Here is an 18,673-nt window from a genome sequence, read left to right on the forward strand (position 1 = left end):
CAACATGTCGAGGAACCAACTAGAGAGCAGGCCATTCTAGATTGGGTACTGAGCAATGAGGAAGGGTTAGTTAGCAATCTTGTCGTGTGAGGCCCCTTGAGTAAGAGTGACCATAATATGCTGGAATTCTTCATTAAGATGGAGAGTGACATAGTTAATTCAGAAACAAAGATTCTGAACTTAAAGAAGGGTAACTTTGAAGGTTTGAGACGTGAATTAGCTAAGATAGACTGGCAAATGATACTTAAAGGGTTGACGGTGGATATACAACGACAAGCATTTAAAGATCGCATGGATGAACTCCAACAATTGTTCATCCCAGTTCGGCAAGAGAATAAACCAGGGAAGGTAGTGCACCCGTGGCTGACAAGGGAAATTAGGGATAGTATCAAGTCCAAAGAAGAAACATATAAATTAGCAAAAAAAAGCGGCACACCTGAGGACTGGGAGAAATTCAGAGACCAGCAGAGGAGGACAAAGGGCTTAATTAAGAAAGGGAAAAAAGATTATGAGAGAAAGCTGGCAGGGAACATAAAAACTGACTGTAAAAGCTATTATAGATAAGTGAAAAGAAAAAGATTGGTCAAGACAAATGTCGGTCCTTTACAGTCAGAAACAGGTGAATTGATCATAGGGAACAAAGACATGGCAGACCAATTGAATAACTACTTTGGTTCTGTCTTCACTAAGGAGGACATAAATAATCTTCCAGAAATAGTAAGGGACCGAGGGTCTAGTGAGATGGTGGAACTGAGGGAAATACATGTTAGTAGGGAAGTGGTGTTAGGTAAATCGAAGGGATTAAAGGCAGATAAATCCCCAAGGCCAGATGGTCTGCATCCCAGAGTGCTTAAGGAAGTAGCCCAAGAAATAGTGGATGCATTAGTGATAATTTTTCAAAACTCCTTAGATTCTGGATTAGTTCCTGAGGATTGGAGGGTGGCTAATGTAACCCCACTTTTTAAAAAAGGAGGGAGAGAGAAACCGGGGAATTATAGACCGGTTAGTCTGACATCGGTGATGGGGAAAATGCTAGAGTCGGTTATCAAAGATGTGATAACAGCACATTTGGAAAGAGGTGAAATCATCGGACAAAATCAGCATGGATTTGTGAAAGGAAAATCATGTCTGACAAATCTGATAGAATTTTTTGAAGATGTAACTAGTAGAGTGGATAGGGGAGAGCCAGTGGATGTGGTATATTTAGATTTTCAAAAGGCTTTTCACAAGGTCCCACACAGGAGATTAGTGTGCAAACTTAAAGCACACAGTATTAGGGGTATGATATTGATGTGGATAGAGAATTGGTTGGCAGACAGGAAGCAAAGAGTGGGAATAAACGGGACCTTTTCAGAATGGCAAGCAGTGACTAGTGGGGTACCGCAAGGCTCAGTGCTGGGACCCCAGTTGTTTACAATATTTATTAATGATTTTGATGAGGGAATTAAATGCAGCATCTCCAAGTTTGCGGATGACACGAAGCTGGGCAGCGGTGTTAGCTGTGAGGAGGATGCTAAGAGGATGCAGGGTGACTTGGATAGGTTAGGTGAGTGGGCAAATTCATGGCAGATGCAATTTAATGAGGATAAATGTGAGGTGATCCACTTTGGTTGCAAGAACAGGAAAACAGATTATTATCTGAACGGTGGCTGATTAGGAAAAGGGGAGATGCAACGAGACCTGGGTGTCATTGTACACCAGTCATTGAAGGTGGACATGCAGGTACAGCAGGCAGTGAAAAAGGTAACTGGTATGTTGGCATTCATAACAAAAGGGTTTGAGTACAGGAACAGGGAGGTTCTACTGCAGTTGTACAAGGCCTTGGTGAGACCACACCTAGAATATTGTGTGCAGGTTTGGTCCCCTAATCTGAGGAAAGACATTCTTGCCATAGAGGGAGTACAGAGAAGGTTTACCAGATTGATTCCTGGGATGGCAGGACTTTCATATGAAGAAAGACTGGATCGACTAGCCTTATACTCACTGGAATTTAGAAGATTGAGGGGGGATCTTATTGAAACGTATAAAATTCTAAAGGGATTGGACAGGCTAGATGCAGGAAGATTGTTTCTGATGTTGGGGAAGTCCAGAATGAGGGGTCACAGTTTAAGGATAAAGGGGAAGCCTTTTAGGACTAAGATGAGGAAAAACTTCTTCACACAGAGAGTGGTGAATCTGTGGAATTCTCTGCCACAGTAAACAGCTGAGGCCAGTTCATTGGCTATATTTAAGAGGAAGTTAGATATGGCCCTTGTGGCTAAAGGGATCAGGGCGTATGGAGAGAAAGCAGGTACAGGGTTCTGAGTTGGATGATCAGCCATGATCGTACTGAATGGCGGTGCAGGCTCGAAGGGCCGAATGGCCTACACCTGCACCTATTTTCTATGTTTCTATGTTTCTATTCATAATAGAATAAAAGTTTATACTAAGATAAAAGAAAGTTAAATCAGAATGCCTTGGCGTGAAAGCGCAATAGGGTCACATCGAGAATCTGTAATTTAATTTGGACCAATCCAGTGTTAAGAATAGGGGTAGAATCATTGACAAGGATATATTCACTAAATATTGGATCAGCCATGATCTTGTCAAGTGGCTTAAGAGACGGAGCAGGCTCGAGGGTCTCAGAAACTGACCGTTGCTTCTGATTCATATGTAAATAGGGTTTTGCTCTTAACACTGATGAGTGGGAGAAAATCACTGTGGCACAGAACCCTGGGACATAAGCAATATCTTGCAGCTTTGGGAAGTATTATTAGGGCAAGCTAACTCACAATAAAAATGAATACTGCACTTGCATGGGAATGCGTTGATGCTCATGTAGTTTGATCCTCTCACAGTTGCTGATTTAAAAGTCTTGGAAAACTTCAGAAGGCCATTGGTTGATTCTGAGCTTTAAAGGCTCCTTGTCACTGCAGCAGATCAGAGACTTGTGGTATTTTTATTCTAGAAAACATAGACCATAAGGAAAGTTAATTGAGTGTTCAAATTTCTCTAAGTCAGTAAGTTATTTGAATTGAACTGGTCACGCAAGATCAGGATATGCATATGGTTACCATAGAAGTATAGAACTGGGCTAAATGCTGATGACCTTTGACACTGATCATGAGTAACTCATTGCTGCAAGTATTAAATTGCACAAATTCATAGTATAAAGAGCAAGTCTGAGATCACCTGAATTGTTCAATTAAAGTTCAGGAATGGAAGGGAATGGGAAACAAATAAGTTTTCCTGGTTATTTTCCTTGTATTTACCTAGACTTTGGTTGTAATCATGTCCAGCTGTTAGTGGGAGCGGACTGCGGTGTCATTGCCTGTGCTGGTCCAAGTGATTGGCAGATTTTCTTTTCCTGTCTTTTCATCTGATGTGTACATAAAGCAGCAAGTAAAACAGGAGTACTTTCCAATTCTGAGACAGAAGAAAGACTAGGAAATTTAGTTGGGAATAACCAGTCAACGTTTCAGGCCAAGACATTGACTGTTTATTCCCACCCATACGTGCTACCTGACCTGCTGAGCTCCTCCGGCACATTATGTGTATAGCTCTGGATTTCCAGCATCTGCAGTACCACTTGTGTCCAAGAAAATAAGTTTATCCTGGGTCCTTTTAATTTACACCACAGGAATCCAATGCTGGGCACTGTCTCTTATATGCACTGTCAATTGCTGTCAAACCCGTGTTCGTCATCCTGTAATCTTACACCCAAGGAAAACAAGCATATGATTCCAAAAGTCTGGTTTAGAAGAACAATACAGAACAGCTCAGTCTATCACTTGCTTGGATTATTTTCTTCTCTAATCTGTTTGCATTTGACTGTTCTATCCTTGATCTCAATAGTCTAGTCTTTCTGCTTGTGGTTATAGCTGCCTTTCAAAGTCTTTCCTTCATGAGCATTTGCTTATATTTTAAAGCCTGGATTACAATAATATGCCACCAGCTATTGTATTCTGTGGCACAAATAGCAACAATAAAGTACATTATTCCACAAGGTTCTTTTAAAATGAAGAGTTTTATAGCTTTATATGTTTATAAATAATATAGAAGAAAATAATGAAACTTAACTAACAAATGTAAAATGGTGACAGCAAGTATGTAACAAAAATTACAGGTATGCTCCATTGTGATCTCTGCCCATCAATTCACAGTGGCTGGGGTAGAATGGACATGTCTGTAATTTCTGTAAATAGAAACATAGAACCCTACAGTGCAATACAGGCCCTTCAGCCCACAAAGCTGTACCAAACATGTCCCTACCTTAGAACTACCTAGGCTTTACCCATAATCCTCTATTTTTCTAAACTCCATGTAGACATCCAGGAGTCTCTTAAAAGACCCTATTGTATCTGCCTCCACCACCGCTGCCGGCAGCCCATTCCACGCACTCACCACTCTCTGTGTAAAATCTTACCCCGACTGCTCCTCTGTACCTACTCCCAAGCACCTTAATGCCCTCACGTGGTAGCCATTTCAGCCCTGGGGAAAAGCCTCTGACTATCCACACGATCAATGCCTCTCATTATCTCTATCAGATCACCTCTCATCCTCCATTGCTCCATGAAGTAAAGGCCGAGTTCACTCAACCTATTCTCAAAAGGCGTGCTCCCCAATCCAGGCAACATCCTTGTAAATCTCCTCTGCACCCTTTCTATGGTTTCCACGTCTTTCCTGTAGTCAGGTAACCAGAATTGAGCACAGTACTCCAAGTGTGGTCTGACCAGGGTCCTATATAGCTGCAACATTACCTCTCGGCTCTTAAACTCAATCCCACGATTCATGAAGGCCAGTGCATCATATGCCTTCTTAACCACAGCGTCAACCTGTGCAGCAGCTTTGAGTGTCCTGTGGACTCGGACCCCAAGATCCCTCTGATCCTCCACACTGCCAAGTGTCTTACCATTAATGCTATGTTCCGCCATCATACTTGACCTACCAAAATGAACCACCTCATACTTATCTGTGTTAAATCTTGACATTTAACAAAAAATTAAATCATTCTGACTGATAGAAAATGTTGTGCTCATCTAATGCAGCTTACGAGACCAGCTGCTTCAGCTTGCATTCCTGATATTCACCTTTCTGTGATTCTCAGAGATGATTGGAAATGTGAACAGATTTTGGTCTATCTATATGATATTGCTGAGATTCTGAAGCAAATCCACCCTTTATATTCAAATAGTTATCATCATGTTACTCTTGGAGAATAGTTGTAACTATAATTGGAGAATTTCCAGGTGCACTGATGTGATGCTCTCACAGTGCAACATACATTCATAGAGAAATAGAAAGGCACAGCCCAGAAACAGGCCTTTGGCCCATTTAGTCCATGCCAAAACCATTTAAACTACCTACTGCCATTGACCTTAACTGGGGCCAGAGACCATCATACCCTTCCCTTCCATGTACCTACGTTCCAGCTTTGAAATCGAACTCACATGCACCACTTCCTTTGGCAGCTTGTTCCATACTTTCGCAACCCTCTAAATGAAGAAGTTTCCCCTCACGTTCCCCTTAAGCTTCTCACCATTCATCCTCAACCCTGGTTGTAGTCCCACCCAACCTCAGTGGAAAAAGCCTGCTTGCATTTACCCTGTCTATACCCCTCATAATTTTATATACCTCTATCAAACCTCCTCTCTCTCCTCTCAATATTCTACGTTCCAAGGAGTAAAGTCCTAACCTATTCAATCTTTCCTTATAACTCAGGTCCTCCAGACCCAGCAACATCCTTGAAATAATTTCTCTGTACTCTTTCAATTTTATTTACATCTTTCCTATAGGTAGGTAATCAACACTGCATGCAATACTCCTAATTAGGCCTCACCAACGTCTTTTACAACTCCTTATACATGTTTGGGATGGGTCTCTGAATGAACTCTGGGACTCAAAACACATTCTGTTGATGTTTCACCCTGAGCACTGCTGCTCAACACTTCATCCAGATGGGCAGGTTACCTGGTACTTAAGATGATCACAAAGATCAGTTCAGCGACCTCATTTTCTGCAATAGGTGGAGAAAAGCACCATCCATCCTCCCATGAAATGATCATTGGAAACTAGAAAGACATGGCACACAGGGCATCTTGAAGGAAAAGGCATCTTGCAAGTACAGTTTCTATTTGACTTAACTTTTGGCTTGATTGCAAATGAGGAGTGTTATTCATTCAAAAAAATGACAAAATAGTACCTGGCTCTCTTTGCATTCATGGTTCATCAAACCAGTACATTCATAGTTCTTCTAGCCAATACATTCATAGTACTATAATGTCAATTTATTCATTGTGCTATTAAGTCGGTATATTCTGATTACAAAGCACCAATGCCACTCTCGTGGCTTTTTTGAACAATATACCCTCTGTGCACAGTGGTTTCAGGACTCCAGATTGCAATACTTCCCCACAAGGCCTCTGTTTATTTCCAAACGCCTTCTGGGGAAAGTCTGGCATTTGTTACATACAGGGGCATTTTTTCACTATCTTACCACATAGAAGATGCATTTTTAGCAGATGTGAATTCTAGTGAGCAAAATTTAGACCCATGGACTCCATTGAACAAGGAACTTTGTATATGTCAATACTACAGTAAGATGTTGCATTACTAATTTCTAAATTTGCTGTAGATTCAATGTGATTTAAATGAGGCCCAAATTAACACCTGAAAAAATTACTTGCATTTCTAAATGATGCTTCACTGAGGTACCAGATGAGAATAGAAAAGTTCTGAAAGCTAGCCAGAAACAAGTCTAAAAGGTAGATTTGTAAGAAGGATATCTCAGTGGAATATTCAGGAAAATAATTCAAGGAATGGGTTTGGACTATGAAAGGCTCTATGTTGGGTGCAGAAGTGGAGAGGCATGATTTGAGGAGGTACATAGTAGGATGGAGTGTACTGTAACTCCATCATGCACCAGAGCAATATGTTCTGTGCCCTGCCATTCTATCCAAAGTGGATAGTCCATGCTGCACCTTGTCTGTTCCAAAGTTAAAAAAGGCGTTGAATGGAGTGATGAGCAGAGCACAGAGTCAAGCTGCAGGGAAGGCAGGAGATGCAGTGGAATGCATGTCAGTCTTGTCTGTCTGACTGACATGGAATGAAGTAGTTCTGAATGATTTGCACCACCTTTGCCAGGCCTGATGTGGAAAGGTAGCAATGAGTGTAGAGGACTGAAGTAGAACATTGGGCTTGCATGATGTGATATGGAATGGTAGGGCACTGGAGTCCAGCACTGAATGGTAAGGGTACAAGTGCATACATCAGATTGGAATTGGATGTAGAGTTGTAGAATTGGGTGTCGAATAATTGTCCAATGAAGCAATGGAGGGACTTGTAAGTGAAGACAAAAAATTTTGAATTTATTGTGTTGCTCTTTGGTGATCTAAATTTATCACATCTTCATCACTCACATAGAAATTCTACTCAGTTGTTGTAACACTTGGCGCTGTCTAACAAGTATGTAGTTCTTCATCTATCATAGAACATAGAATAGTACAGCACAGTACAGGCCCTTCAGCCCACAATGTTGTGTCGACCCTTAAATCCTGCCTCCTATATAACCCCCCACCTTAAATTCCTCCATATACCTGTCTAGTAGTCTCTTAAATTTCACTAGTGTATCTGCCTCCACCACTGACTTAGGCAGTGCATTCCGTGCACCAACCACTCTGAGAGAAAAACCTTCCTCTAATATCCCCCTTGAACTTCCAACCCTTACCTTAAATCCATGTCCTCTTGTACTGAGCAATGGTGCCCTGGGGAAGAGGCGCTGGCTGTCCACTCCATCTATTCCTCTTAATATCTTGTATACTAATGATATACTTGTATATCATGGTACATATTTGGTCACTTGCCCATTGCAGTTACTGTAACAAGCAGAGAAATGAAGTATAAAATCATTTGCCAAATGTCATTCAAAAATACTTAATGGATAGATATCCAATTAGGTTATACATGTGTTGTGACTATATATAGATACACAGCTAAGCACGCAGCAAGTCGACAACATTTGATCATGACAATAAGCCCTGGTCTCAAGGACAGGCAATAATGTTATTGAATAAGAATACAATCTGCTGTAAGGATGAAGAAACCTATTATGATTTTGGTAATTTGGGAAGTTATTGGCTGCAGCTTTCCATCTTAAACTCAGTTGACAGCCTGTCCCCTGCTAACCAAGTGTACTAGTGGAAGTGATCACTGAATCAAAGAGGTGATTAGCACATGCACCTTTAAGGTTGTGCACGAAGTCGCTGGTTAGTTTTCAACTGCCTGAAGTTCAACTCCACACCCTGCCTTAATACGCTATCAGGGAAACAGAGGGGGTGACTGATACCACAGCATTTAATTCAGTCAGATCACATTAGAAGTTGGACTCCATGCTTGCCTTCACGTAGCAGAAGTAACATCTGTGTGGAAAATAATGTGTGCCTACTCTGCAGAAGAACTTGTTTTGCCCGGTCTTAAGGGATGTGATAAGTAGTTAGAGCAACTGTGAAGGCGGTGCAGCAGTCACTATGTCTCAGTGGGTGGCAATGGCAACAGTAATGACAGTGATGCTTGCTGAAACACACAAAGCACATACAGTGTGCTTTTGTAGAAGCAGCCTTGTTTTTATAACAATGAAGTGGTGTGCTTTTGCTGCCAGTGCATTTAGAAATGGAAAATAACACCTGAGGAAATTCAAAGACTGTGTATTTTACCTTTTGTATTGCCACATTTCTCTAACCTTCACAGCCTCTTCACTTGTTTGTGAGGTTTATTAGAATTTATGAATCAGAATCTTGTTTAAGTTAATGAAAACTTTGTTTGGCATGAAATAATTGACAGAGCAATAATGAAAGAAAATTATCATAGTATAATTATTAAAATAGCCTTATTAATGCAGTTTCTGTATTTAAAGAAAAAGATTTGTTTCTTTTTAATCCATTTAAAATTAAGTCATCTAGCTTCTTTCAATCCTTATTATTTTTAATAATCTAAGGCAGATAGCCACTAATGAGTATAACTTAATATATATGATGAACTAAGAGTTTTTGTGATTTTTATTTTGATATATTTCACATCTTAGCAAAGTGTGAATTATTTAAATGAATTTCGGAACTGATTCAATTGCGCTAATCACAAACCTCATGCCTAATGTTTTGACAGCATTTATTTCCAATATCCTCTATATAAAGTATCACTTTCTAATTTCATTTATTTTTAGTCTGAGTTTAATTAATTTAATTTTCTCTCATCCTTGTCTCATCGAGGAAATTGCATCTCTCCCTATCAAATCTTGTGACTAAAGAACTCAAACAGGTCATTCCTCAGCATTTTAAACTGAAATTGAGTAAAAGCCACGTGTCTGCAGATTGTCCTTTCAGTTTTAGCTCAGTTTTAATTCTCGTGAATCAACCTATACTCCTGCCAGTCCTATGGCCCAATAGACAAAATTGCAAGAAAGTGCCTTAATTTTTGCATTGTTTCATATATATCCCTCCAAAAATTCGATGAAAAATACCCTTTTGTGAAAATTCGTACTTGCCTAGTAGAACTAAAGACAGAGTTGAGTGTAATATGCTCAATCTCCAAAACTGAAGTTAATAGAAAGAATTGTATAGGGTGGATACGATATACTGACATTGTTCTGTAGAGCTACCACGCAGGGATATTTTTATATGCAATTATTTCTAATAATGAGTTGGGTCATTATGTTTGACTCGCTTGGCAGGAGGAAGTAAATCTGTAGAAACAGCACATTGAGTAAGTGAACCTAAATGTACAATCTAACCAAGAAAGGAGTTAAATTATCTATTAGCCTTGAAAGAAAGACAAAGCATTAAAATATATATACAAAAAGAGGGGAGTATATGAAAAGATTGTTTCCTGTTTCTTGCAAGAAAAATAGAAATTGCAATGGTTGTTGGATGCCTAGAGTCAGCACAAATACAGTATTTATGTTCGGGACAGTGTAATAAACATCAGAGTAAAGGCAACCAAATGACAATTTTGATGTTAAAGAATGAAATAATATGGAGCAATAAAATGATGTAAAAGTCTGAAGATTCCTGATAGCACTTGTATAGGTGTTTAAATGATTATCTTAAATTTCTTTCTCAACCATCCCCACAAAGTTGCCAACTAACATGTTCTCTACCAGTGAAGCAAAAAGCAGAGCTTGCTGCAAGCATATTAGCTTATATTGAATTATATGGAATTTGCAATGTAGGAGTTCAGTGGATTTTTGCTCCGTGTTCTACAGCTGCCTCTACCTACTTCACTTTCTTTATGTCATCTGTCTGACTCCTTATCTGCTTTTCTCCTGTTGCAGATGTTTTCATATTCATTTTTCATCTTGACTACAGGGTAACGTCTCTTTTCACTCCTCAGAATGGGTATGCTTCTCCCCTCCCCCACCTTATTATTTATCCATTTTTTCAGTTGATTGCTTCTGATAACTTTCTTCCTCATGCCTTCAAATAGCTCTGCAGGTTAGAGCCATGTCATCCCTTTTCTCAGTTCACAGAATTAATACTTTTTTTTTGAAGAGACATATGTGAAGCTCCAAATGCTTGGATGTGGAACCCTTGAACTCTTAATCAACTGTCAATTCTAGTGCAACCGTTTTAGAAACAGGCTGTAACAAAAGTAATCTGTTGTGAATTTTCTGCTCTATTGAAGTAGCACCATTGCAGAACTCTCACAAAAAATCATTGGATTTTGAGCTCAGTTTATATTAACTATAGGCACAATAATGGCATCAATTGCACTTGTTTGTCTCAAAAATATTTCAACTCCAGCAGTTTTCACATTTCCATTCCAAGTATAATTAGGCTGCCATATTTTCCTTATGATTGCCAGTAGAAATATGTTGCTTCTGCAATTGTGTTTATTTAAAATCTTTATTTTCCATTGCACCCTGGAATGAATAATTGTGTCTGTATCTTTAATAAGTCGGCAATGTAATTAATTAAATGTTTTTTTTCCAAAGCTCATTTATGCAATGGGAAATACCACAAGCATTTGCAAGAATTATTTATTCCTTTGGTGATTCGTTACATTGACCTGATGGAGTCAGCAATTGCTCAGTCCATTCATAAAAGCTTTGAACAAGAAACATGGCAACCTGTGAAGTAAGTCCCCAGGAGGTGTTTCTACTCAATTTTCCTTCCTCTAATGCGGGTTCAAAACTAGATTTAAGATTAAAAGTTTGTATGTTGTGCCAGGTTAAAGGCTGGGTCTGTAATCATCATCATTACGAGTTTGCAGGTAGGATATGTGCATTATGTGGGGATTTTTGTTAGAGGAATCCCAAATGATCCAATGATGAGTTTTCAAAAACGATAAGAACACAGGTGATTGGAATTGCAATTATTGCTTAAATGCATCACTTCATGTTGTAAATTCTGTTCTTCAATATTAAGACAGAAAAGATAACAAAGCCAGAATATAGAATTGCTAACATTTCCTTGTAGTCTTATAAGTACCATTTTAAAGACTGTTAAGTGTAATTTCATAATTTTTGAATATTGTTTCATTATGTATTAATTATAAAATATCAAGGTCCCCAATTGTCTCTCCAATGATATTGCCACAGATTAATGTTGTCCTATATTTATGTAAAACATCCCCTTGTAAAACCAAATTGTTTAGTGGAGCAGTTCACACAGTGAGGCAGCTAGTAACTTCATTTTAACAATCTAAATCAAATTATTGAAAAGGTAGCTATCAGAATTTTTTTGTAGAATATGCTGCCTTTTTAAGTTTAAAGTTCATAATTTCCATAGTACTGTTTCATTTCTTGTACATTATATGAAATGCAAATAGATTATAACAGGAATAAACGGGGGCGGTGGAGGGTTAGATACTGCTTCTTTTCCAGGATTATAATTAATAGCTCATGGGTCAATGTAATATACCGAAATGCTGGCAGGCAAATATATTACCTCTATATGTTGCTGTGCTTTCCTGAATATACATTAGAACTATGTTGCTTTGAAAGTACAATGTGTCGTACTTACCACATTCATTTAAAGTAAATTGATACCTATGTGGAAGAAACAGAGGATGACATTTAATATGAAACTTACAACAAGCAGATTCAACAGCAAAACCTCATTGAATCCATTGAGTTGATTTTTCCAATTATGTTTGGCATAACCAATTACCAAAGGGTGAAATGTAAGTATTTTATATCCAGTGAGAATTTGCCTCAATTGGTAAAATTCTTGCCACTTGCTAAAATTCTGAGTTCAAGTCAGCTCTAGTTTGCAAGTTTCCAATCTTAATTGATAATTTAATCACTGAAAATATACTGTGTTGACTAAAATGCTAATTTTGGGATGGCATTTAAACATTGCTTGTGTCTTCGAATTGATGCCAAACACTCCAGGGCACAGCTCAGAGAGAAAAGAATTAAATCTTTGTCAAAAATAGAGTTACCATCCATGTACCAGGCCCATATAGCACATAACATGGTAGCTGAAATGTTTAAATTCTAATAATCAAAATAAATCTGAAACATATAACAATTAAATCAGTGTCCATGAAATGTACAGATTTTTCTAAAATCCAGTCTGATTACCAAAGTCCTTCTGTGAAAGCAGTTTGCCACTCTCACCTGGTCTGGCCTGTACATGACTCCAAAGTCAGCAATATGGTTGACTCCTCAGTTAAAATTTAGGAACAGGCAATAAATGCTGGCCTTAAATGTAACTTCCCCATCCAGTCAATTAATTTAAAAATATGTATTAAACAAAAGGGATCATCAGCATGTACTCTGAATTAATTTGTTTATAGACTACCTTATATTAACACTTGTCAGCCTTATTTTTTTAAAATCAACTTTAAGTATCCTTTTGTGGGTTGAGGATGTCACAGGTGAGATTATCCCTATTTTGCCTTGGCCTACTTTCCCTCTATGTGTTTTAATATTGCTGTTTTTGAAACAAGCTAAGACATTTCAGAGGTCAAGGTGGAGTCTCACACACGCACGCACGCACGCACACACACACACACACACACTTGTGTGCAGGCATTTCTTTCCATTTCCATTCTACGTGGCTTCCACCTTATTTCAAAACTATCTCCTTGGTTCTAGCCAGGGATGCATCTTCCCTGCATCCAGCCTGTCAGACTCTTTGAGAATTTTAGTGAGCTTAATGAGTTTTAGTAACATCATCGCTTATCTTTCTAAACACCAGACAATACCAGCCCATTCTACTTAATCTCTTCTCAAATAGTAAACCTACCATTCTGGGAGCTAGTCTGCTAAATCTTCACTGCAATCCCTCAATGCAAGTGTACGTTTTTACTAAAAGGGATCAAAACCCACCAAGTTCATAATTATTTTGTTACCTCATTTATAAGATAGACTATTAGCGTTCCTCTCCTAGGGACATTAGTAAACTCATTGGACTTTAAACAATCTTGTAGATCATTGTGATCATTAGCGTGGCTAGCAATTTTGCAGTTTTCAGATTGCTAATTGTCAGCTCTAGTATGCAATTTCATAATTTATACTACACCATTAGTCTTAACTAGGAGGTAATATAGTAACTTAAACGTTATGATAAGAGCTTTCCCCTCTCTTATATGGTGATGTCTTCTGATAATTGACTTTTCTTTTCCAAATATTCTAACCACCATATAAATTCAAAAAAAATTAATTATTGTGAGTCACTTTATCACAAAGAAGCAGCTAGCTGGTTTCTTGAGCCAGGGAACATCCATTTAATAGCATTAAATGAACGTTATTTTTACTTAATTCTTACAATATGATTTCTCTGATGTTGTCCTTTCTCCCACAGGAACCTCACCAATAACCTTGTTAGCGTGAGCCTACCAAAAGTCCCAAGTCTGCCTCTTAATCTTCCGCAAATGCCTAGTTTCTCTCCCTCATCTTGGATGGCTTCTTTATATGATTCCACGTGTGTATTCTGTAGAATTGGGTAGCTTCTTGCTTGTGAACTTTGCATTTTGTGTACTCTTGCTGTTGTGTCTCGTGTGCATGGTTGGTTGCAGGCATGAAGCAAGCTATTATGTTTTAGATAGTACTCCAGCTCCTGTGCATTGCATGTAAATGGAGGATTACTTATTGTTTATTGAAGATTCTGTGCATGTAAATGCTACTGGGAATAGAAGCAAAGGAAATGAAACTGTTCTCCATTTTATTACTGAATTGCAATGCTTCATTATCCAGTTATTGATATTAATGTGGAAAGTACACATTGAAGGACAAAACTGATTTCCACTATGCAGGTATTTACTTGACATATCTACCCTATGTGTCATCGCAAAATGACGCCTTAGAGCGGTTTAAACTAGATTCAAATGCTCCATTTTTTTTCATCAGTGACACTTAGTTTAGCAAAAAGTAATAAGCCATGATAAAATATTGATCTTTTTCAGAGTGTGTTACCAATAAGGGGATTCTTTTTTTCTTATTCTGAAATTGACAAAAAAAAATTGGTTTGTGATGATGTACGTGAAGCTCAAAGCTCTCTCAGCATCAGAGCTCATTTTGTCAGTAAGTTGCAGCTGCCAAACAGGGACATAGAAGCAGCTTATTGGTCTGTTGGGATAAAGATCCTGTCAACATTTAAGACCTGCTATGGGGAAACAGATACAGGAGTTGGGGGGCAGTGATGTGCAAGAGGGTGACAGCAAGCTATAATCTTTTGCAGAATACAAGGGGAAACTCCTTGCCCTACAAAATGTATTTACAGTGGATTCCGATCATTTGCCACATAATGGAACCAACACATTTTGGCCCAATTAAGCGATTGCCCCAATTAGCCGAAGTTTTAAGGAAATAATTAAAAAGATATAAAAAAAGATAAACTACCATTTATCTATGTATTTAAATGAAATACAGAACAAATTAGAACACTACCAAAACTCCCCCAGAACCACAAAACTGTATATTAGATCCTAATAGTTATCAGTGGAGGAATTAATCCTGTGTACACTGTCGTGTGCATTTGATTGACTGTAAATGAACAAAATCAGTGCAGACACCTGGTGCAGATAATGGATTGCCTTCAAAGGCTTTCAACAACTACATCCTCCAAATCTTCATTGTCCTTGGAAAATTCATGATGATTGTCGATTACTTCAAATTCTCTGTAGTTGCTAACTTGTTGAAGCAGAGAAATTGTTTCATTTTCACTCCCAGCCAATCCTGGAATCTCCAAGCCTGAATTCTTGAAACCACAGTGAGCAAAACAGTGAGTTTTGAATTGTCTTACTACTTAACTACTCGTAACTATCAGCGACAAAAATCACTGCTTTTTGAATACAAACACACACAACAGATGCTATTTAAAAACTTCACTCTATGCATAGTGCAGTGTCTAATGGCCACACAATGTGTGACATGAGCTAGAAAGTGTTCGCCTACAGTCTCTTGTCCCAATTATGTGCCACAGTGTCCCAAATAAATGAACGGAATCCAGCTATTTTCTCAATTTGTTATTTGTTCTCTAAGATTTGTCTCAAATAAGTGGCTGCCCCAATTAACTGACAGCCCAATTAACTGGAATCCACTGTACTTTATAAGCAGATAAAATGTTGATCCATCAAAGTCTCTGAATGCCTTTGGAAATGAGGAAACTACAGGATCCACACAGGTCAATTTTCCTATTCCCTCACCCACCTTCTTGAGTTGATTCTGGTAGCCACTGACTTCACAGTTGAAAAGCTAGCAGCAAGTGTTTTTTTTTATATTTAGAATGTCTTTAATCTAGTGGATATTCCGATTGTGATTAGTTTTGTTGGTTTTAAAAGTAGCCGAGTAGAAAAAAGAACAAATGACTGACCTTACTTTGATACACAGTAATTTCAGAGCAGATGAAAGCATGCTTTTTCCTGTTCCAGTTGAGTAAGCTATGTGAAGCAACAATGAGGTTCAGGTAAAAGGCAGGGACATTGAAAAAGAATTAGGCCATTTGGCTCTTTGAGTCTGATCTGCCATTCAATCATGGCTGATTTATTTTTCCTCTCAAACCTATTTGCCTGCCATTCCCTCCCTCACTCCTATAACCTGTGACACTCTTACTAATCAAGAACCTGTCAAGCTCTGCTCCAAATATACCCAATGGCTTGGCCTCCACAGCCATCTGTGGCAATGATTTCAACAGATTCACCACCCTCTGGCTAAAGAAATTGCTTCTCATCTCTGTTCTAAAGAGATATCCTTCTATCCTGAGGTTGTGCCCTCACCTACTATTGGAACTATCCTGTCCAGGTCCACTCTGTGTCTTTCAATATTTGGTAGATTTCAATAAGATCCATCCTCATTCTTCTAAATTCCAGTAAGTACAGGACTAGAGCCACCAAACACTGCTGATACATTAACCCTTTCAATCTTGGGATTATTCTCATAAAGCTCCCCTGACACTCTTCAATGCCAGCACACTCTTTCTTAGATATCAAGCCCAAATCAAGGGAGATGGGTGATTAGCAGCAAAGCATTGTTTTAGATCAATATTCAGGGACCTCAATCCAAGACCAGTTTAAATCAACAGTTAGAGCACTATATGTCTTATTTCCCTTCTGTTTTCCAACTCTGCAACAGTCATCAGCATAACTCATTAGTTAATTTTACTGGTTCATAAACTTATTTGAATTTTTTAGCAAAATTGTACAAAACAACATATGAATCATTAGCTTTACATCTTTGATCCTTCTCTGCTGTTCATTAAGATCATATCTGATCTTCTATCTAAGCATAATTTTCCTGCACTATCCCACTTTCCTTGATTCCCTTAATTTGCAAAAATGTATCAATCTAAGTTATGCATGAACACAATGAGCACTCACAGCCCACCGGACTTGAAAACACCAAAGATCCACAACCTTCCAAGTAAAGAAACTACTCTTCACTCAGTCCAAACCAGCCTGCCCCCATATTGTGAGACCATGTCCTATGTACTTGATTCCTCAGCCAGAGGAAACATCTTCAATCTAGCTTCCAAGCCCTTTAAGCGTTTTATGTGTAGTATTTAATGAGACCTCACCTCATATGGCAGACTCACCATCCTTGAAATCAGTCTAGTGAATGTTTGCAGCACTCTTTCAATGGCAAGCTCTTAAGTAGGTGGCCAAAACTGAATGAAATGTACCAGGTGTCATCTCAACAAGTCACTATACAATTGCAATAAGAGTTCCTATCAGAATCAGAATCAGACTTTAATCGCCAAGTACCTATGCACATACAAGGAATTTACTTCTGGAATTTACTCTCTGCTCATAACAATAATGATGATAAATATAAATGAAAATATAGATTATACATACAGGTAGTGCAATCCAAGTAATAGTTAGCCGACAGTTAACCGGCATTTACTGTCCTTCCTGCTTGCTATATCTGTATGTTGGCTCTCAACCACTTGGGCACAAGCACACCTAGGTCCTTCTGAACATCAGCGCCATCCAATGTCTTACCATTTCATTAATACTTAGCTCTTCTTTTATGTACACCAATGTGGATAAGGACTCAATCCAAATCATGTTCATCTACGATGTTCTTGCCCAGTTAATCAGCTTATGCATATTTCCTAGAAGCCTCTTTATATACTCACAATCCACTGTAATGAACGCAGAAAACCTGGAAATATAATAATCTGTCATCTCAGCCAGATCATTGATCTAGATTGTGAAAAGCTGAGGCCCAAGCACCAACCCCTCTGCAAACCTGAGAACATTCTATTTATCCACACTCTTCCCTTTTGGTCTGACTTTCAGTTCACATTCCATGGCAGTAAAATTCCTTGTGCTCTAACCTTGTTGACCAACCTTGTGTGCGGGAGCATATCAAATGACTTCTGAAAAAGCAATACATCCCACCTGCAGTACCCTGCTTTTCACAACCTGCCAAGCCGAGCACAATCCGTGCTTTCTACTCTTTGCTTTCTGTATGATATCTAATTCCCAATCTATGTCATTGTATTCCCTCTAATTCCAGTTTATCCTGCTGTATTCCGTAGTCATAAGGGTACAGTACATCTTGCAACTAGTGGCCGAAGTGTGGTGGCAGGAGCTCCTATCTGACCCTGTGCCTGCTACCAATTACCTGGATATCACCCAAGGTTGCTCTTCAGAGCACAGGAGAGGTCACTTGAGACAATCAAATTAGGAACGTAATTCGAACAAAAACCACAAACAGTGAAAATTTAAAGATGACCGATGAAGAATGTGAACCAGGAGTATGCAAAGAATATATTTAAAGGAGAAAGTGAATAAGACATTAAAGACTACAAATGGAAAGAGAACACAGAAAATGTATCTAGATAGATGAACTGCACAGGGAATTGCATTTGATAAGTGATGTTACTGTTTTACACACTGCATATCTGATGCAGAGAAACATGATAGTTTTGCTAATGGCCAATTAATAGTGCCAACCACATGTACTGTATCTATATTGAGACAGTCTGCAAGAAAAAGTACATTATGAAGTTGTACATATTGATGCATAAAAGACTGAAAATGAGGAGTGTGCCCTCTTTGGACTGATCTACATATGCAGTGCTGACTTTGCATGTTGCTTCCAGTTGAAACACAAGCCCCAACCAGCCTAACAAATTACTTCTCACTATACCTTTCCAACAGTTTTGAAAACAAATTCTGTTTTTTTTGTTCACATTTTATTTTTAATTGAATAAAATTGAGCCAAAAGTTTTCAACTCATTTGGCTGAT

At 38.5% G+C, this 18,673-nt stretch overlaps 1 protein-coding gene across 13 annotated transcripts in view; it reads left to right on the plus strand.

The window, feature by feature from the left end:
• The window catches only part of cadps2 (Ca++-dependent secretion activator 2), a 669,949-nt gene that overhangs the window by 556,825 nt on the left and 94,451 nt on the right, over positions 1 to 18,673 (plus strand). For 9 of the 13 annotated variants that reach the window (XM_073059126.1, XM_073059121.1, XM_073059123.1 and 6 more), the window contains 2 exons: positions 10,964 to 11,105; positions 13,782 to 13,901. In XM_073059126.1, the coding sequence (XP_072915227.1) occupies positions 10,964 to 11,105; positions 13,782 to 13,901 (262 nt within the window). The remainder of the gene's footprint in view (positions 1 to 10,963; positions 11,106 to 13,781; positions 13,902 to 18,673) is intronic. The other 4 variants (XM_073059129.1, XM_073059131.1, XM_073059132.1 and 1 more) reach the window with 1 other exon arrangement.

This window comes from Hemitrygon akajei, chromosome 10 (assembly GCF_048418815.1).
Source record: "Hemitrygon akajei chromosome 10, sHemAka1.3, whole genome shotgun sequence".
In the NCBI taxonomy this organism is placed as follows: domain Eukaryota; kingdom Metazoa; phylum Chordata; class Chondrichthyes; order Myliobatiformes; family Dasyatidae; genus Hemitrygon; species Hemitrygon akajei.